This window comes from Salminus brasiliensis, chromosome 14, assembly GCF_030463535.1.
Source record: "Salminus brasiliensis chromosome 14, fSalBra1.hap2, whole genome shotgun sequence".
NCBI classification, from domain to species: domain Eukaryota; kingdom Metazoa; phylum Chordata; class Actinopteri; order Characiformes; family Bryconidae; genus Salminus; species Salminus brasiliensis.
In genome coordinates this window covers 10516962-10539230 of record NC_132891.1, presented here as the reverse complement: position 1 = coordinate 10539230, position 22269 = coordinate 10516962, and the positions used below count along the sequence as shown (strand labels likewise).

Sequence of the window (22269 nt, the reverse complement as noted above, 5' to 3'; positions counted from 1 at the left end):
CGGGCGCTGGACTCGCAGCATTGCTCACGCAGCAATATGCAGTAATATTTCCTCACTTCAAACGTCCTCGCGGCACTTAACGAGCCGGCTAATGTGGAGCCAACTTTGTTCTCTGGCTAGCAGTGCTAATGAGAAATTCATGATGTGCCGGGTGCATCTTGTGGAGTCTGGAGTGGGGTTTGGAGTGTGTGTATGTAATGCAGCAGGGTATGTGGCGCATGTGTGTGTGTGTGTGAGAAGCTTTGGAAGTGTTCCTTGCAAGGCCCCTCGGGTGTGTGTGTGTGTTTCTTCTGTACACGTCTTCCCGCTTTTCTGTGCAAATGGCTTGAATCTTTGCGTCTGTTGTGCTGCACATCCGATGCGCAGTCGTGCACCCACTCACATAAACCCACACAAACCGCTTCCCGTGTGTGTAGACGCGCTCAGAAAGGGGCCCTGGAAATTGTACGGCATAGAGCCGCATTCAAGTAAACGAAAAGGCTGTGTAATAGTTTGAGCGTTTGCACATCCCCCAATTACGCTAAACAGCGTAATTTGTGATTAGGCCCATATATTTGGTGCGTAGGCATTTCTGAAGAAAAAAAAAGAAAAAAAAAGGCGGCATGACTCCCGTTTTTATCAAGCCATCCTACATATGGTAATTGTGTTTGGTTCCAGCCACAGAGGCAGAAAATCTTATTAAAGGGAGAGGATGATGGAGGGGAAAAAATGGGGCGAAGAGAGCAGAAGGGTCCTGTTGTGAAAGACCTGTCTCGCAGCCTACAGAGCACACCCCTGGAGAAATACTGTTCACACCCCCCCAGAACCCTTCAAAGCCTAGCCAAGCTGCACCGAAACAAGCAGTAGCTACACTTGCATGTCATGAAGCGAAATACACTATATGGACAAAAGTATTGGGACACCTGCTCATTAATTCATTGCTTCTTCTGAAAACATGGGCATTAAAAAAGGTGTTTGTCCTGCTTTTGTAGGATTGATGGTCTCTGCTGTCCAGTAGGCTTTCTACTAGATTGTGGAGCCATTGCTATGAGGATTGATTTGATTGCATTCAGCGACAAGAGCCTTCAGTGTATTCAGTGACAAAAGGGTTAGTGAGGTCAGGATGTTGGATGATCACCACCCCAGCTCATCCCCCAGCTCCACAACTCATCCCGGAAGTATTGGATGGAGCACCACCATCCATCATTCCAGGGAACACTGGGGGAAATGTTGGGGGACTTTATACTCCTCTAGACCACGCCTGGCATTAGGCATGGTGCCTAGAGGTTTGTCTCCAGTCTTATTCTACTGGCAGACAGGCTGTCTGTGTCAGCAATAGGGGCAGCTTAAGAAGCTAAATGCATTCATTAGAATGGGGTGTCCACACACATTTGTCCATACGGTGTACAAAAACAGTGCGTGGGTGCACTACAGTAAAAAGTGGCCGAAGACCTCTGTATTCTTGTCTGATCTCCTTTCTGAACGTTGGTTTTTGAAGCTCGCCTGGTTCCTTTTGATGCAGTTTGTTTAGATGTGCCCTGCATGATCTGTCTCTGTTGTTATGGGCGGCTATTCTGGCTCCTATGGCTTATGTTTGTTCTTTGCAGCACGGTTTATTTCTATTTGTACTGACATTCTGTTTTTTCTTCTCTGGTAACATTTGTTTCTTCCTCCCACCTTTTTCTCCCCCGCCCACCTGTCCCGTGCTCTTTTTTTCGTGCGCTGTCTGGATGTAAGAAATCGCGCAAGGTAATGAACTGAAGTCTGATTATCCGAAGTCTGAACATCCTCCTTGTCCATTCCCTATGACAGCACCATCGAGTCGCCCCGCCGCTCATCTCCGCTCCATTCTCCATCCAACCAGAGCAGGCAGAAGGAAGGGAGAGATGCGAGAGCTGTGTTTTCACACCATTCCATATGCTAGGGCGAGAGAGGGAGAGAGAAAGAGAGCGAGAGAGGACAGTTGAAGAACTCGGTTTGGCTTTTACCTCGGGCCAGCTGGTATGGGGGCGGCAACGGATAGAGGGAGAGAGCGAGAGAGACTGGGCATGAGAGAGAGAGAGAAAGAGAGAGAGAGAGAGAGTTGTCATTTGACCACCATTATTTCAGCAGCCTTCCTACAACAATGAAACGTCTTCATTAGTTTCGCGTGGGAGGGCCATTAAACAGCCTCACAGTGGATGGAGACAGTTAAATAGCGGAGGGAGTGAAGGAAGGGAGGGAAGGAGGGAGGGAGGGCAGGAGGGAGCAGGCGAGCGAGCGAGAGAGGGAATGTGCAGTTGAAAGCCAAACTTTGTTCTTTTCTGCTGTTTGTTTTTCGCTCTACGAGAAACTTCACTGTAACGCCCTCAGTCAGTCGCTTAGTGCATTCCGGCAGAGCGCGAGAGGAAGAGTGAGGCAAGAGAGAGAAAGAAAGAGAGAGAGAGAAAGAAAGAGAGCCTGTGGCTGCCCGTGCATGGCAGCTTTGTGCCAGGGTCCTTCACAGCACCCCGCTCTGCCCACATCACACAGGAGCTGGGCTGAAACGGCGCTGGCTATGCTGGCTACACTGGCTACGCTGGCTATGCTGGCTATGCTGGCTATGCTGGCTTGGCCCAGGCCACTAGCTTGGACAGGCCCTCGGGTTCATAGCCAGGCTTTATTTTTAAGCCTCTGTCTGTCTCTGTTGTGTATTTTTTTTTCTCTCTTTTTTTCCCTTTTTTCAAATCTGGGATAAGAGCTGGACTCTGTGCCAGAAACTGGCAACCCATTTGAACATTTCATCTTGTTTTCCAGCAATTAACTCGCTTTTCCCCCCCTGAGGCAATTATTGCCCTACATAAAATAAAGATCCTTTAAATCGGGCATACGTGTAGCCCACTACACACACACACACACAAAAAGTAAAATAGAAAAGGTCCTGCTGTAATTGATGCCATTCTTATGCAGGTTGGAGAACACTGATTTCATGGTCATCTGCAGTGCAAACGATCCCCCAATTAGGGTTTACCACTCGGAATTTAAAAGGTCCGAGGAATAATCACACATTCATTATACTCTTTCATTAAAAAGCCATCCATATCAGTCGTTCTCATTTCAATCGCTCCAATTCTCTTTGAGACCTCCTCCCCCCCCACACACCACCAACACCCGCCCCTCCCCTCCCCCACAACCACTCTCTTTTTTCTCTCCCCTCTACTGTGTTATGTGTAGACTATGAGTTATGAATAATTTGCTTTTCACCGAGCTGCACCCGGAATCAATTATGTTTTGTAATACAAGAGGTGCATCGATGTGGCTAAGGACTAAAAAAATATGAGAGCCAAATCAATACGTTGGCTCACGCTAACCTTTTTTTTTATACATCGATTGCTATACTTTGCTAGTAGTATTTCTCATATGTGAGACGCGTGAGAGCGTGTGTTAGAATTCTTATATGCTGTGGCGTAAAGGAGGGTTAATTGCTGTTATAATACTGTGTCAGGGCTGTAGATTCTTATCATGCATTTCGACCTCCTGCAGAACCAGCACAATGATCTAAACCTGAAGGAGTCCCTGTACGTGGGCGGTGCTCCAGATTTCTCGAAGGTGGCAAGAGCCGCGTCTCTAAAAGCCGGCTTTAAAGGGGCAATCCAGAAGGTAAGAGTTTTTTTTTACGTGAGCTGTAATCTCACTCGTTGCTTATGTGAGACACGTGGTGCATTAAGGCACACAGTGAGTGAGTGCATTGTTACTGTAAAACCACTCCGTAAATTCATTAGGAGCGGGCACTGATTCGCTGGTTCAGTGGTTTATTGATCGCCTCTGCTTTTTCCACAGATCACTGTGATGGGCACACAAATCCTGAAGCCTGAGAACGCGCTTCACTCCAGCGACGTATCCATTTACTCCCACCACCCCTGCCTCCGTGACCTGTGTCAGAATGGTGGAGAATGCATCCCAATTCTCGAAAGCTACGAGTGTGTGTGCCCGTACGGTTTCACTGGGACACAGTGCCAACATGGTGAGGGCTCCTCTCTATTCCTTTTCCAGTGATCCCCTCAATCTAGATCAGATCTTGTCAGAAGCCTCTTAGGCTCATTACAGCCCAGGGGTCGCAAGTTTGAATTGTGAGCCATGCCGCTTTGCCATCATTGGCCAGAGTCCTGGAGAGCACAATTAGGCATGCTTTGTCTGGATGGCGCTATCTATCACCCCTCCTCAACCGGCACTTTCCTCCGAGTGTGCCGGCTGCCCCGTGATGCCACATTGGCGGCAGTTGGAAAAGAGGCGGTGACTGGTTTTGCATGTATCGGAGGAGACGTGTGTTACGTCCTTACCCTCCTAGTGTCGGGAGCATTGCTAGTGCTAGGGGGAGCTACAAACGTGGGTTAGTTGGCAGAACCATATTGGTAGAAACGTAAAAAAAAAAAAAACATACAGTCTGGGGACGTCATGTGATAGTTGGAACAGTTCGAACTGTTGGAACAGATGGGAATAAACAGAAACCCCAGCAGCTCCAACTTTCAGCACATTTCATTGCTCTTCGATTGATATTCTCAGCACAAGTGCACGAACTACAGCCTAAGAACTTTTCTAGACTAACCTCATTAACCTTGCTGTGCCTCCTTCCTGTTTCTTTAACCTTAATTAAACCACACAAGCATGAAAATTACAATACATCACACCTCCTCTCTTGTAATTAAGGAGTGCTGTGTTGCTTATCGATTGATGTAATGTGACTCCCCATCCTCTCCTCTTTCCCAGCCACATACGAAAAGGCCGCCGGAGACTCCGAGGCCATAGCTTTTGACGGACGGACGTTCATTGAGTATCACAACGGCGTCACCAAGAGGTAAGAGATCTCGGCCAATTCTCTGCCTTGCCCCACGCACTCCGAATAAGTCCTCGTGCCCTCTAGCTGTATTACCACTCAGTGAGCACCAGTGACGACAAGTTAAATTACTGGCCCCGTTTTGGCCCTGTGTGCCTCTTCGTTTCGCCTAATGGCTCGCTCTCATCCCTCACCGTTTCCACCGCCTCTGTCTCTTCAGTCTTCAGCAAGTCTTGCTAATTAGCTGCCCGGCTCCAATTACAGTGCTGCCTGGAGCGACCTTCTTTCTGTACTGTCCTGCAGAGCTCTGAGCTGATATATTGTCCGAACCCACCCACCCGTCTTCCATTATCAGAAGCTCAAAGCACCACATCTCCATTAGAGCATGTATCGAAAAGCACATTTGGAGGGCTCTCTCTTTAATTGTTTTCTTCTTCAGTCTTGAGCTAATTCATTGGCCTCGAATTGGTCTCGTTTGCCCGTGGCCTTCCAGCAGCAGTGGGGTCACATATACGTCAAAATTTCAATTATCTGTTTGTCATAAGTGGAATGGATGGAGCTGGATGGCTCTTCAGAAGTGCATTGCAATGTTTCTTATTATCTGCCTCTTTTCTTAATTCAAGAAGGAAATGCTAATGGTTATAGGGATTTACTGTTGGAAACCATTAGCTACATACAGATTGACTGCATTGTAGTACATTAGTCGTGTCCCCTTGTCTTAATAGGAGCATCGGTCCTGTCAGGTTTCGGATTACAGGAATTCTGTTTGTGAAGTCCAAACCAAACACAGCACTGACACTACCACATTCCAGGATGACTACCGTAGGGTGCACAGGTACAAATCTGAAGTGCCCCATGATGGAATCCGCCGACGCACCTGAACTCCCACTGTTCCAGATTGAGAATGGGGATTGAGGTCTGGTGATTTTGCAGGCCAGTCAAAGTGTTCAGGTACTCTTGATGTACCATTTTGGTGGCACTTTGGATTTGGACACAACATCTACAGTTGCCATCCTGGAATGTGGGCGTGTCAGTGCTGAGTTTGGCCTGGACATGCAATTCATACTAGACAGGACCGTGGCATGGTGATGAATTTCCAGGTATTAGGAAAACAATGATGTCTAATCCTAATTTTGTGTCTGGAGAGCATATGTGAGCTTTGTCAGTCTGTTTGGGCGCTATACGTCTTCTGTCTGTCCGTTTGTCTATCTGTCTGCCTCTTGTCTGTGTCCTGTCTGTCTCATATGAGTGTTCCTTATGATCTTCTCCCTGCACCCCAAGCCAACTGACCAATGAGATCCCTGAGTAAGTAACCCAGGTGTCTCCTGGGATAGATTTAATCCAAGCCAAACTAACGCTGTAGGAAATCCATCTTTAATATTTAACCTGCCATATTATTGCCCAACATAAACCAAAACGTTTAATTTCAGCATCATGTAAATGAATATTCATTAAAAAGTCAGGCATCATCTGTTTGCTATTCCTACTTTGTATTCATTTTTTTTTTTCCTGGAAAACCTTTTTAATTGGGTGTTTACTTTCTCATCAGGTGCATTACAAACTAGTTATGGGAATGCATGCTCGGCATGCATGATGAGCATTGTGTTCAGCAGAAACACTGCAGTGTATCTCAGCAGAAAGCATGCAGAACTGGATTAGCACAAGTATATCCGCATACCTGCAGTGCCTGTGATTAACTGTTGTGTGAATTTGAATGAGGCCCCATTTAACTGCAACTTTTGATGTGTACTTTGTGGTTTCACCCTCTCCGAACCCTTCAAAGTAGTTGATATCGGTTTTAAACTGCCACTTTTAAGCTGGTTTTAGAGCTGCCTTTGACTGCCCCATTAGAGAACTGTTCAATCTGTAATAGTTTCCCTTTTAGAAGCACTTATTTTACATTATTGTTTCCTTCTGAATGTAATTAACTGGCTAAGTGGCTGCACTGAGCCCCGGTTGGCAGCTTGATTTATTTTGAATTATGCTAAGTAGCTGCCGTGGAAAATTCCCCTTCCACATTTTAGCCATGTCAGTTTGTTAGTCAAATCATTAGCCGCGATTTCTGATAATTGCATCCGAGGCTGAGAAGGGAAGTGACATATTAATCAAGGATTTGTCTTTCAAGAAGAAAAGACCTTCACCGGCCTTCAATAGAGACGTAATGAAAGACCAATAGTGTAAGTGGGCCGGCTCAGGCATCAATACTAGTTAAGCGCAAGGCCCTCTTCAGTGGCTCTTGCAATGGCCTAGGGTTTAATTCATGTCACTTCCTGTTTAAATGAAGAGCCAGATTAGAATTAATCTCAGCCAAGAACACTGACCAGCCCCTTCGAACGAGTGTCATCAATTCAACATGATTTGGTTTTGTAGAGTCACTCAAGTTAATGAATTCCTCAGAAGACATCAACTGACTGGGCCTGTAGCTGGCTGGAATATAGTAATATTAACTGTTACTGTTTACTGGACTGGTCATCTGTCTTCATTCTCTCTCCTCTGCTCTGCAACCTTGGATCAATTTCTCCATGCCCCATGCCTTCAGTGACCAATTCCCTACCACTGCCTTTTCATAATTGGTTGTTTGACCCCATTTCCTTCATGATGGAGTGCCTTGTTTTTGATTGGCTTTGCTTGAGGAGGCTCAGTATTGGATTATAGGAATCGTTCAGTCACTTCGCTCGCTCGCTCACTCACTTAACTGGCTGACTTGGAGAAATTGCTGTGCATTGTGCAAATGTCCTGCAATTTGGTGCCAATTTGGAGTTCCAGTTCATTATTTGCAGTGAATTTACTAGACACTAGTGTTTTTTATTATCCTCAGTATCAGCTCAGCCGAATTTCATCAAAGTGGCGAGGCTTTTCAGTTCCTTCTTGCCAAACAATGAAGAACGTGTTGCTTTCTTTCTTTCATCCGTGCAAATATTGGGTGGTTTGGAGGACAATGAAACTATAGTTGGTGTTGGAGAGATGTTGGAGTCCTCAATAGGTCAATTGAATGATGAACTATTGTAGTCCTACTACTCCCTTACCAATAAACCAGGCCACACAGTGTTACTGATGCAAAGCACAACTATTATGAAGCTCCACAAACTACTCGATTGCTAATAGCACCCCCTTGTGGAAGTTCAGTTTGCTAAATGTGAGCGAGAGAGTGAACTACAAGCCTGCCGTCAGCAGTCTGGCTGTTGGCTTTGCTCCTGTCGGGTGGGTAGATGTCTCTCTCTCTCTCTCTCTCTCTCTCTCTCTCTCTCTCTCTCTCTCTCTCTCTCTCTCTCTCTCCCCACATCACTTCAAAGTGATGCTGGCTGGCATGGGCGTCTGCCAGCTGATGCATCAGAGCTAGGTACCCGGTGCTTTCCTCTGACTGCGTTGGTTGCCCAGTGATGATGTAAAAGCGGTAGTAGGTGGCTGGTCATGTGTTGGAGGAGCCATCTGTCAGTCCTCACCCTCCCAGTGTAGGGAGAGTACTAACAAGTGGGTAATCTAAAAATTGGGTAATAATGTATTTTAAAAAATAAAAAAATAAAAAAAAAAATAAATAAAATTGGTTCTTAAAAAATGTTTTTAAAGGCACCAAGAGTCATTCTTGTCCAAGGAACACTATTTGGAGAGTACAGTATCTGTCCAGTGTTGGTCTTCTGATGACATCATTACTTGGTCTATACTGGCATAATCACAAGTAAATCAGATGAGATCTCGCAGCAATGCCCCCCGACCTCGTTGGCACAGATCCTCGCTGGTCTCTGTGCTTTATTTCTTACTCCACAGAGGGGGTGGCCGAAGGTTCTTCCCTTCGCCCTTTTGAGCTTATTGCATGCCCTTCATTTTCTCCCCTGTCCTCTAAGCCCCGAGTCACTGGAGAACCCATCTGACCAGAGGTAAGTCCCCCCCTTTCTGAGCTGCATCTGCCCGCATGCTGCCCACACCCCCACCCGTCCCCACTCCACACTCTCCTCCTCCACACGGGCTGAAGGTCACGGCTTGACGAACAATAGCAGCGGAAGGAAATGTCAGATCCCTCTGCCTTTATCTGAAGAAGGGCCGATGCACTCGATCTTGTCTTCTTGAGAGGCCCCTAAGTTAGTGTTTAAGCGGCCATTCCTGAGTGAGGCACTGCCCCCTACGGGCAGACAGAGCGAATGGACTTAGCCAGCCCCTGAGCTGAGTCGCGAAGCTGTTTGAACTTGTATGAGGAGTAATGGACGTGAAGCACCACTCCATTGCACAAGTCCCTCTTAAAAGCTGGTTTTATTAGCCGGGCCCTCATCCTAGGTCAATTCCAATGATCTGTGTACATTGACGAAGTCAGAGTTTGATGTTTAAGCACCACTTCAGAGAATTTCGTAGGGGCTCACAGGGGTGATTCCTAATGGTAGAGTGATCACGGGGAGAGCAGTTTTGGAGTGGCCTAGGAATGGCAGTTAGCCGCCCTGGCTGTCAGCCCTGTGGCGGGTGTGGTGGGGGGTGGATGGGGGGGAATGTGTGGAAAGAGTCCAGTCAGCACATTACATGTGTCTCGCAGGGGAGGAATTCAATTAGATCAAATAATTATGCAGCTTTACTCCATCATGGCCTCATCTAACACAATTTGCATAATGAAATTTTGTCTTTTAATTAAAGAAAAGGAGGTCTGTCATTATTTTCAATTGTACAGGGCCTGCACATCGCGGTGCGCACAGGCAGCGGTGCAGTAGAGGAGAGAATCGTTCCAGGGGAGGTGGGGTTTCAAGGCACAGCCTGGTTTCTTAGCGTTCCTCTGCTTGGTGGGTTTGATTAATAAGACTTGGCATCCAGCCGCAGGGCACCCACACACGGTGCGCTCGGCGGGAAAGAAACCTGATGGCTCCCCGTATTGGAGACGACATGCAGTGGTTGACTCTAGACTCTTTTCTTCGCGGCCAGGTTAAAGACTCGCAGCTAAAAGCCAAAGTCGTAGCTTAGGTAATTACCCAAGGTCCAGAACTCGGGTCTAAACTCTGGTCCATCTTTGAGGAACTGTCGGCAACCAACCAAACAGTGCCAGTGAGGTCACAGTTTGGCGAAGCGTGCCAGACCAGGTCTCCTGCGTGGTGTGAAGATTCATGTCCACTCTCCACCTTTGTGTTGCTCTGTCTCCGTGTCCATCGTTTTGTCTTTGTTCCTCTGTGTTTAATCTGTGTCATGTCGTGTCTTGTCCTGTGTCCTGTTTGTACCGTCTTTTCCTTTTCTGTTGTTGTCGTCACTCGTCCCGCTTCTGTTTGTTGTGTTACCTGTTTACAGCGACCGGGCCCACACACCATCACACTGAGTCACACATAGACACAAACACACACACACACTTACACTCTCACAGTAGTGGCTCTCTTGATGCCAATAACTGTAGAGAACAAAGAAGCTGTTGTTTAAAAATAGCCATTGTGTGTATGAGTGCTCGAAGCCGAGGGAGTAAGAGGTGTGTGTTTGGTGATGAGGGAGTGGGAGGTGTGTGTACGTGCGGCGATGAACATGTCCCTGCTGACCCGAGCGACAGAACTCCTACTTCTTCAAGCTCATTACAAGATAGGGTTGGGCGATGTAGGGCAGGCTTTTTCACTAGATGCTTGAGCATTGCTGTGAAGGTTTGATTGCATTCAGCAACAAGAGTGTTAGTGAGGTCAGGATGTTGGATAATTACCAACCCACCTCATGTCCAACTCCCCAACTCATCCCAGAAGTATTGGATGAAGCACCACCATCCATCATTCCACAGAACACAGTTCCACTGCTCCACAGCTCAATGCTGGGGGCTTTATACCCCTCTAGCCCATGTCTGACATTGGGCATAGTGCCAATAGGTTTGTGTGTATCTGCTTCAGAATGTCTTTTCTACTCTATTGGCAGTACTTCACTACTGGCATTAGACAAGCTGTGGGTGCGAATGTGTGCATTTGCACGCCTGTGTCAGCAAAGGGTGCAACCTAAAGTAGCTAGATGTAGATGTCACCCCCCTTGCTTTGGGGTTGTCCCCTTCAACCCCCACCACTCAACCCAGAGACCCACATCAAGGGAGCAAGCAGCAAGGGAGCAGATCAAATAACAGATCAGACAGCAGCTAATATGAGCATCCTTCCTTCTTAGCCCCTCCCCCATGCAGGAAAGGCGCTGCTAACCCTGGGGGGGGGGCACAGGATGAAGTAGAACATCTTAACTCCTTGCTTGCTAGCCTAAAGTGTGTCACCACCAGCCCTATCTCGCTCGCTCTAGCTGGCACGTTCACGTGCCAAACCCACCCCTCCTCTCCCCCTCCCTACCCTCCCTGCAGTGTGGCCTAGTTTACTGATGAACCATGAAGACCCCTCAGGATCTGAGTACCTTCGCAATCTGCTCTACTACACATGCGCTCATTACTCCACTATCCTGCTTACAAACAGCGCGTCATCTGTAGACGTTATGAAGGTCCAAGCAGCAAGGCTTTCGCATAATGACTGTACTGTTGTGACCTGAGCTACATTAAGTTGGACTCTCCATTAAGTGAAGTCCGTTGCTAAATCAGCAGGGAAGCTGTTAGATCCTCACGCAGACACATCCTCAGGGGAGCACGGCAATACCGGAGTGCAAGTGCAGGAGTGCAGAATCTGTGTTAAGAAAGTAGGATACAACCCTCTGATCACAGCATGACCGCTCACCTCTGTTTTATTTCAGTCCACTCATCTCTGTGTTGTTCTTTTTTTTTGTTCCTCTCTCTCCCCGGCGCAGTGAGAAGGCCTTGCTGGTGAACAAATTTGAGCTGAGCATCAAAACAGAGGCCACTCACGGTCTGATCCTGTGGAGCGGAAAGGGCGTGGAGCGCTCCGACTACATCGCCCTGGCCATCGTGGATGGCCGAGTCCAGATGACCTACGACCTGGGCTCCAAGCCCGTGGTCCTGCGCTCCTCTGTGCGGGTCAACACCAATCACTGGATTCGCATTAAAGCCAGCAGGTATGCCACTGCCTTCTTCTGCTTTAGAGCTGTCTGGGACGTCCATATGGTCGCGTTCATGCACCTTGTTAAACTTGTTTCTCCAAAATGGCAACTTCTTTACAGGAGAAGGGAAAACCGTCTTCAGTTTGAATGGAAGTCATTGTAAAAATATGTTAATTCAGGTCATTTTGGAGCATTTCTATTGGTCCATTACCTACAGAACATCAGCCAGATTCGGATTATGTCAAACAGCAAAAAAACTGCAAAAGGTCTTGGGTTTGTACAATATATCGCAGGGCTGTATGATAATCGTTATCGCGATACTGACCTTTGTAAAACCGATATTGCATAAAAAAAAAAAATTAAATAATAAATAAAAAGCCAGTAGCCCGCTGCCAGTCTGAAAGTGTTCTTACACACGTCTATTACTACATGACAGTCCCACCAGTTTGTACAGATCACCCTGTAGTTACTGAATAATACCTTAGTGTTACTTAGCCTTGGAGTGTTGAGGGGTTAACAAATCCCAAAGAATTAGTATGGTTCACGGTGAGCATCGTGACCAATCCAGATGTTCCAGATGAGTGTTTCTGTCAGTGTTTTAATGAACCGGCTCACACAGTGCACTTAATGAAGTACTAATGCTCGAAATAATGCAGGCTGATCTTTTTATATCAAATCAGTGGTTCATTAATGTAGTTTCATTATAAGGCATATTTAAATTGTGGTATACACCATGGTAATCATGGTGGAATATTCATTTCATGCAGCCCTAGTCTCAGTAATGCAACCACAGAACAATGTAAAACGTATGTGGCCTAATCAGTGAGGGGAACCATGTATTCTTCCATCGGCCGGTATAATGAAAGAGTTTGGGGGTTATTAATTTCATAAAGTCCAGTGCTCATTTCGTAATGTTTGTGTGCAATTTTTTTAGGTAAAGTGCTCATATTTATGATCATTCTCAAGTCCACAAAGACAGCATTACACTGTGGTAAAGCTCAACCTGTTATATACATCCTAAACCTTCCTCTCTTTCATCAGAGCCCTGAGAGACGGTTCTCTGCAGGTCGGTAATGAGGCCGCTGTCACCGGCTCATCACCTCTGGCTGCCACTCAGCTGGACACAGACGGTGCCCTTTGGCTTGGTAAGACACACCTGAATCTATTACTTGCTTCTTCCCTCCTCACTTGTAAATCTGCTCTGTCCAAAAGATCTTACCACAGTAGGACTGAGAGATCTGGCCTAATAATGGCCTCCTAGGCATCTTTATCTATATTCATCTGTAACTTGATATATTTTGCGGCTACACCAGGGAACAGGCAGGTCTGTGCTTTAGTAATCTGCAGAACATATACTATATGGACAAAAGTATTGGGACACACCTCTTAATCAATACATTTAGGTGTTTCATTCAGTCCCATTGCCACAGGAGTATAAAATCAAGCACCTAGCCATGCTCCACTGGTTCCTCTAAAATTTGAACTGAGAATGAAGTGGGTGTGGAGAGTTAAACAGGCCCTCGCTGCTGTTCATTTTACAGTGCTGTAGTTTGGTGATCTGTGGAATGTTATTTCATGGGGTCAGTATTTAATAAGGGTGAGAATTTATTAGAGGCCTGAATGAACACTGGTTTTGTTGTTTTATTGCTTGTTTAATTTACAGTACATAATTATTTTAGTGTAATTACGTAATTGATTATAGAGTTAGTGCGGTAATGAACTAATTACATGTACATAGTTGGCTTATATTCTGTATCGGAAAGCTTGAGTCTGCTTATAACAGTTGCTTGCTTAAACTTTTCATCAGATTCAAATTAAAATAATAAAATATTTTCCCTTCTACGTACAAACACAAGCATGGTATTGATAGAAAGCCCAGAATCTGCACTTCCGTTGTAATTCCTCTGCCTTTTTCTATGAGATGAAGTGAGAAATAATGGAACAGAATGTAGGAAGAGGTTTCCTAAGCAGGTACGCCACAAAGAACATAAAAGAGCATAAAAACGAGATGTTTCTCGTCTTTATTTAGGGCTGTATATCAGCAAACACATGGCGATACAACACATATCAGGATACAATACGTTAAGATGTATTGCGATACTGTAAGCAATGCTAGGAACTGTATCTAATTCTAGGAAACTGTCACTTTATGAATAGGCAAAAAAAATAGAATAATTTATTACAATGGAATCTGAAGACAAAAGTACAACACTGACATCTAGTGGTTGGGTTTAAACACTATACAAAATGAACCACTGCAGTGAGGCTTTACATGTAAAAAATATTATTAAATTAAAAATCAGTACTGAGCTGGAGCCCAAGAGAGCAAAATTGGCCATGCTTTTTCTGAGTGGGTAGATGGCGCTCTCTCCCCTGATCACTCCCAATGTGATGCTGGCCGGCACAGGCGTCTGTTGGCTACTGTATCAGAGCTAGGGATCCAGCACTTCCCTCTGAAAGCGTTGGCAGCCTTGTGATGCGGCATTGGCAGTAGTTCAGAAAGAGGTGGTGGCTGACTGATGTATGTATCGAAGGAGGCATAGGATATGGGTCCCATGGGTCTTTTCATGGGATAGAGGGGTCTTAGTGAGTGGGTGGGTTAATTGGGACAGCGATACTGTGTTTTAGAAAATCACTAAAGTATTACAGAACATAATATAACAATACTTCACTATAACAGTATTTCCAAACACCCCCTACTCTTTATGTGGGACAGTTCTTTTCTTGTTTAGGGAATATTACCCTGTTCAGGCCATTCTCTTTTCTCTCTCTCTCTGTGAGCTTCAGCAGTTGAGCATCAGCATAGTTGCATGCTAAAGTCTACAGCACAGCGTTCCACTGCAGGAGCAATTAATTTTTCACCAAAGCTGTAAAATGCATCAGAGGCAGGAGTGCGCAGCCGTTGCTCTGCCATGTTTCCAACGCAGCCATGCGGAACATAGCGACTCACAAAGATTAGACTCTGAATTGGGAATTTGAGAGGTTAGCGAGAAAAACACACACACACACACACACACCTAAAAAAGGTTAAACTCACTGATAAAGCTAAAATATTGAAGTGACTCGTTTAAAATTCTTTGCCAGGCCGAGTGTGTTTGCGCAAAGAGGCAGCAGAGGGCCCGCCACCCCCGCTCTATACAGCAGTGGAACAGGTGCTGCGGACGCCCCGCAGCTAGAATACATTATCCTCAGGCAGCCCTGCACATCAAGAGCCAGCTTTTAAAATCCCCTCTTTCGTATCTCATTATTTATTTACTTATTCAGCTGTAACTCGCATGAAATTAGTCCTGTTGATGCTCCTGTTCCGAAGCACGCCGGCTGATTAAAGAGGACAGGGGGTAGAAGAAAACAGAGCGAGTAGATGAGCTGCTAGGGCCTTTTTTGTTGCGCGGAAGGAAGGAGCGGCTGCTTGCGGTGCTGCGGCAAGAGAGACAGGCACAAGTCAGAGAGTTTCAAACGCAGCGAGGCCCTGAGGGAGAGGAATTTAGCTCTCGCTCTCAGACTGTCAGAATGCATCCCCTCAGCCTGGCCGGGGAATAACACTGTTTTATCTGCTCACCTGTTATAGCGTAACACCCCGCTCTCTTTCGGTCCTTCTGTCATCCCTTGTTTTTTGCACCTCATATCAGCCTTCTTCCAGAATCACACACTCGACTGTGGGAACTATCATACAGGCTGTATTAGTATACATCTGATTCAGTGGTTGATAAAGTAAACAGTTTACTAAAACCCTGCTTTATAACATTGACATATGTTACCATTACCATCAGTGATTTGTTACCTTTTTGTTACCATTACCATCAGTCTTTCATTACCATTATGTTACCATTAACATCAGTGTTTCTTTACCATTGTTACATTACTGTCTGTTACATTATCATTATGTTACCATTACGTCAGTGTTACATTACTAGTATGTAACCATTACCATCAGTGTTACATTAACATTGTTACCATTACCGTCAGTGTTACATTATCATTATGTTGCCATTACTGTCAGTGTTATATTATCATTGTCACCATTACCATCAGTGTTACATTAACATTATGTTACCATTACCATCAGTGTTACATTATCATTATGTTACCATTACCATCAGTGTTACATTAACATTATGTTACCATTACTGTCAGTGTTACATTATCATTGTCACCATTACCATCAGTGTTACATTAACATTATGTTACTATTACCATCAGTGTTACATTATCATTATGTTACCATTACCATCAGTGTTACATTAACATTATGTTACCATTACCATCAGTGTTACATTATCATTATGTTACCATTACCATCAGTGTTACATTAACATTATGTTACCATTACTGTCAGTGTTACATTATCATTATGTTACCATGTGTTACATTATGTGCCAAACCTGAGTCTGAGTATGTATAGATATCCATTTGTCAGAAACCACATCATCTAGTCTGGTTAAGATTACTTTATAAAGAAGTCTATTTCTAAGGCTTGGTGTTCACACTCTCTTTTCTTTCTCTCCGCTCTTCAGGTGGGCTGGAGGAGCTGTCCGTGGCCCGTCGGCTGCCTAAGGCCTACAGTACAGGCTTCGTGGGCTGCGTGAAAGATGTGATAGTGGACGGGGTGGACCTGCATCTAGTGGAGGACGCCTTAAACAGCCCCAAAATATTACACTGTTCAGCCAAATAGCCTGGCACCACCTCCCTCCCAACGCCATGTCTACTGCTGTAATTATTTTCTATTTTTGTATACTTTTCATCGCTTTTTATATTGGAAAAAAAACAGAAACATTGTTTTGTTTTATTTTAATTATTTTTTTGGTTTGGTTTGGTTTTCACTTTATATATATTTTTGGTTTGTTTTTATCTGCGCCTCCATCCATAGTCTTTCTTCAAATTGCAGTCCTATACATGGTGTCGCAAGACCAGAGAAACACGTATTATTTGTTTTGGGTGTTGTCTTTAGCCAGCACCAAAAAAATAGAACTCTATATATAGATATATATATATAGATATAAATATGAATATATGAAACATTACCTTGCTCATTACTTGAAATGGCGAATAAGGTTGGTGCTGTTTGTCCTCTCTTGATTGCCTTCTCTCCGTGCCATAATTCCCATGACGCTGTAGTACAGCCACCACAGTACATTCCACTGAGCCGCTGCAGCAGATCATCATTGCCTGTTCGCTTCCGACAGCAGCGTCCCACGATCAAAGCTTCCGCAATTCCCTGCTTTACCGACGATGGACTGTCACTGTTAACCAAGTTGAGCGATGTAAAAAACAAAAAAAAGTACAAGCCCCCATCACACAACACTAACTGGGGCCCCGGGCCTCCTGCCTGTGATGTTAACATCGCATACGCTACCGAGCTCCCTGCTAACACTGAGCTTGTAGTGAACGAACTGCTTTAGCCTCCTGGGACGATTTCCATGTCCTAACCCTGAAACATCTCTCTCTCTTTCTCTCTCTCTCTCTTCCTCCCGCCGAACCGAACATCACGAGATGTTCATAGAACACCTAGCTAGTACAGAAATCCAGGAGACTGTGAATATCGAGAACAACTCTCGTCCGTCTCATGTGTCGTGCACCGTATCTAATCGACAGTGACTTTACAAAATGACCACTTGCTGCATGCAGTCCAGTTGATTTTTTTGGTTTGTTTGTTTGTTTGTTTGTTTTTCTTTAATTTCTCTTGGTCTTACTTCTGTTCAGGGCAACAACAACAACAAAAAATGAACAAGTTCAGGTGGGTTGTGTTGAAATGTAAATGTTTCTTCTTCTGATTTGAGATATGATTCCTTGTGTTTGTTATTTTGTTTGTTTTGGAGTTGGAAGACGTGATGGACTTGTTTTTATATTTGTCGCTTGTCGGAATTTCTGTTTGTGTTGGACTTCGGGGAAAGAAACAAAAGCTGAGGAGAAAGGAACGGTTGTTACAATGTTGGCCACAGGGAGGCACTGTAGCACAAGGAGAAGGGACAGAAGACTACAGATGACTGCAGACGGATGCAAGAACGCTGAAAAGTGTTCGGACAGCTTGGGACAGCATAATAATTCTGCTCGAATGAGAATGTTGCTTTAAAAAAACACAAACACTGTCAGCACTTGCTTTGAAAACTAAAGGGATGTAATGTGTGTAGGCCCTTGCATTTACTGACTGGCTCTTCAGCAGCGGTTAGACTAAGCAAACGTATCGATAACAATAACAAACAATGAAATAATAATAATAATAATAATAATAATAATAATAATGCATGGGTTTGTTTTCTGGAAAATGATTCGTTCTTTTTGTAACCTGTTTGAAGACAAATGTGATGCAACTGTTTGTACTGCTGACCCAAACATTGTAAGAGATACCCTAGTTTCAATACGAGTTCTGAACTAAGTTGCGATAATCCGAGATGAAAATATGCCTGTTCATAGAATCGTTATCTTTTCTGTGGAAATAAATCTTTATATTGTTTTATTTTCCTCTTTTGGTTCTTTTTTTTTTCTTCTTCTTCTTCTTCTTCTCATTTTTTCCAAACAAACCAGGACCATTATGTACAGCCCTGCAGTTATCCAATGTAAATGATTCATGTGCATCTGTGGACCTTTTTGTTTTAGTATTATACACTGGAGCTGAGTCGAGCTTGTCTGTTCACTACACTATACTACACATAGTCTTGGGGGAGAGCAGGAGCATTTACTGGTCTATATATTGACCCGCACTGAGCGGGATTTCTAGTGTTGCGACCCCAAACCCTCTGTTTTCTGCTTTAGCCGACAACTAGCCACACTCTATAGTGTAGTATCCACCATTTCTTCTCCAGTAAACACAGGACAGTCTGTTTCTGTTGTTTTGTTTTTGGTTTGTTTTTTGTTTTCTTTTCTTTTTCTTTTTTCTTTTTTTTACTGTTACCGGTTCTTTTTCAACGTCATTCAATGGGACCACCTTTCCCCCTACCCCGCTGCATGCATGGAGGGTGCTGAAAGGACAAAGTGCAGGGCTCATGAGGAGGACCAGGCAGACGGAAAAATAAAAAAAAACAAAAACAAAAAAAAACACACCTCTGTCTGGACCCAATCTGTCTGAGAAATGCCTTAAAACCCCATACCGTTCTGTGCTCTCACTTTAGCCGGTGCATTAGCCCTATCATCATCATCATCACCATCCCCATCATGTAAGTTGAATACATCCCTGTTAATAATTGTATTAATACTGTTGAGAATATTCCAGAATGCCTCAAAAATAGCGGTTCTGGGCTCTACAAATATAATATTTACTGTATAAAATACTATTTTCAGTATCTTATTTAAGTGGATTCCCGTACTGGCCTTTGTAAACTACTGTTTTTGATCGAACTATACCAGAAGGGCAGTGCTCAGAATGAGAGTGGCATGACGTTACCATTACTAACTTTATTACTTGTGTCTTGTGTTCCTACCACCATGAAATAAAGTGTAAAACAACATCTGACCTGGCTACCTCCCCTGCTTGCTCGCTTGCTTGTGTGATATTCCATGCTTCCTTTTTGGCCGAGAGGTGCAGGACTTTTCAGCAGGGGTGAAAAATACATGTATAGTAACTGTGCCTAAAGGGCCGACATCCTGGAAAAGTGATCCCTGGTTTGTAAGAGTTTGATGTATGTAAACACTACAGTCTGTTACAGTATCATAAATGTACTGCTCATGTTCCTGGTGCATAGAACTGCTATGTATGGTCACTGTCACACTGTCAACACCTTATATCTCCGAAATGGCAACTTTACAGGAGAAGGTAAAAACTTTCTTCACTTTCAATGGACATCAATGTAATGTGTCCACGTCATTTTGAAGCATTTCTATTGGTCCATTCATTGTGAAAGTCAGACACAATGTAAAAAACACAAGAGCGGAGATACAAGGTTTTTGCGCGACACTGGTGATCTGGAAACTAAACTACAAAAACTTCAGTCTTCGTCTGTTCTGAAATGTGTTGTTTTTGTGATGTCATGAAACCGACATATTTGCATACAGTATATGTGTTTATTCAGCCTACAGCAGTTTAACTCCGCCCATTCAGGTTGAAGTTATAAGGAGTGTTTCAGCCAACACTAACTTTAGAATGAGGCACAACACAATACAGCCAATCAGAACAGAGCTCAGTTACCTCACTCAGTCTTAGTAACGGTTAGTAGTCATTATAAATCTAAGGGATATAGAGAGGTTGGAAATGGTCAGGGGGAAATAAATTATAACCATTTTGGTGCAAAAAAACATAATATTTTTATTTTTGAGAAAACAAAGCTAACATGCTCTTTAGGGGCTCACATGGGTGGAAAGCAGGCTAGGTGGGTTCCAGGTGTGCGTGGGCTCTGAGTGGGTTTGTACATGTGTTGTCACTGGGAGCAGTGGGGCTTCCCAAATTGCCACCATTTTTATAGCCCACTTTAATTTCACATGGGTCCCAGCTATGCCCCATATGCAGTGTACAACCCGGATAGGGCCCATGTTTAACCCCTCCTGGTCCCATCACTGACCCTGGTGGGCATCCATAGGTGGGGCCAACATGGAACCCGAGATAGCGCTAAGCGCCAGTTCTGTTTCGTCAGCTAACAGATTTCCGCACTGACTCGCATTGTGTTGAGTAATGGGGGAGATGGAGGCTTATGCTGTCTTGGACTCATGGACTGGCTACGGATGGCTGTGGCAACACTGTGGATCAAACTAGTGATCTTCTAATGTTTGGGCCAACATAGACGGCTCACTAGTCTGGGTTGCGTTGAGACTGTATTCCCTGTTAAACAGTAGAACACCACCATTAGTAGTGCACTCTGTATAGGTCAGCAGTAGCCTGTGTGGTTTTGTTGGAAGCCAGATTGTGGTCATCTTGGGCCAGGCAACACAAAAATGCCCTTATTTTCACTGTTATCATTTTAAACAATTATGAAATACCAGCGCTGTTTTATTTCCACTTAATTACTTCAGTATTTTTTGTATTTTTTGAGTAAGATTTTGATACACTGCCCATACTTTTACTTTTAAGTAGTTTCTAAGAAGTTTTTACACCCCTGTTTTTCAAGCACCAGTTGTGGTGTTAGACATTTGAACCTGGCTCGATCAAATGTATTACTTTATGCAGGAATTTAAAGATTCTTCTGTTCAAATATAAGTGACACTAAAGCTCCTGACAAATGCACTTCTGAATTACGCCCCAGCTATCGCCCTCCTAAGGTCAAATAAAACGTAATCCAATATGGTAAGCTCAGGGTTGCCTAAACACGCTCAAGGACAAGATCCTATCAAAGAGCTGAGTCTTGTGACAAGTAATGGAAAAACCCATTGGATTCTATTGGATGGGAAATAAGGATGAAATTATCTGTCCGTAGATGAGCAGAGGCCTCTCTCTGTGTTTTTATGCTCCCACTGGTGTAATAAAGGGGCCTTTTTACAGCTTGTAACAAGGCCTCAGCTGTCTGGCCACATCAGCAGCTCTGTGCCTTCCATTGTTTCTTCTGTGTGTGTGTGTGTGTGTGTGTGTGTGTGTTTTTTTTTTTACACAAGTAAGTTTGGTCCAGAGACTCCTTAGGCACTGAAATCTTAGGCACATCCTGGCTAGGGTCCGGCCTCTCCCCCCTTCCCATGCCAGAGCATTCCTTACTGCACCAGAACTGTCTGTACAAAGCCGACGGGTAGGAGATCATTTGTGGCGAACAGCAGAACTCGCTATTCAGTGCTGCCACGATTTTACACTGTTTCACTGTAAAATACTCAAACTGCACTCCTCATTTTATTGTGAAATCAACTCATCTTCAGATGCAAAATGGGAGTTATGGGAATAGTAACATTTAGCAAAATGGTTGACATCTGATGTGTTCTTTTGTCTACAGTGGAAGATGCCAGGCTAGCTAACACTGCCAATCAACACTGGATTGATTATGACTCATTATCACATTTCAGGAAATACATGCTAAAATATTAATTAATTTATATTTAATTTATATTTAATTTAGCTACTTTTTTTTGTTTTTTTGCTCCTGGGCTCCCCCTACAGGTGGGAGATGTAATTCACTTTTACGCATCTCCAGTAAAGCAGCATATTGCTCTTTAAGCTTATCCTGAAGAAAATACTTTACATTTCTGGAAATCTGGGAGACACAGGACTGGCATCTGAAGTGAAAGAAGCATGTGGACTGAGGAGGTAGAGTCACAAATATGAGACACTATTGTCTCTATTAGAGTCAGCAACCCCCTAGCAACAGCAACCACCTGGGATGTTACAGCCCAAATGTTACCATTTGGGACACCACAGCAATCACATAGCAGCCAAACACAGGACACCATAGAAACCACCTGACAACTCCATAAAAACCACCTTTAGGACCATAGCAACATAGCAACTACCTAGCAACCACCTAGAGCACATATTTTACTTTATGACACACTAAATAAATTAAAATGAAATTATTTAGCAATATAGGCAATTAAGGCTATTTATTAGTTAAACAGTAAATTAGTAAATATGTAAACATTAATGAACATTGTTGCGTGATTTTAAAGATATTTAACTCTTCTATTTTAGAAGATATTAAACACCCCCCAGCCACGACATCCTGACCACGAAGGAC

The 22269-nt window shown here is 44.2% G+C and overlaps 1 protein-coding gene across 7 annotated transcripts in view; it reads left to right on the top strand.

Moving 5' to 3' along the window:
- agrn (agrin) overlaps positions 1-19134 on the top strand; it is a 292247-nt gene extending 273113 nt beyond the window's left edge. For 4 of the 7 annotated variants that reach the window (XM_072656450.1, XM_072656449.1, XM_072656447.1 and 1 more), the window contains 7 exons: positions 1717-1728; positions 3481-3597; positions 3778-3961; positions 4705-4792; positions 11483-11707; positions 12734-12837; positions 16207-19134. In XM_072656450.1, the coding sequence (XP_072512551.1) occupies positions 1717-1728; positions 3481-3597; positions 3778-3961; positions 4705-4792; positions 11483-11707; positions 12734-12837; positions 16207-16364 (888 nt within the window). In that variant the 3' untranslated portion in view covers positions 16365-19134. The remainder of the gene's footprint in view (positions 1-1716; positions 1729-3480; positions 3598-3777; positions 3962-4704; positions 4793-11482; positions 11708-12733; positions 12838-16206) is intronic. The other 3 variants (XM_072656453.1, XM_072656448.1, XM_072656454.1) reach the window with 1 other exon arrangement.
- The last annotated feature ends 3135 nt before the right edge of the window (positions 19135-22269 follow it).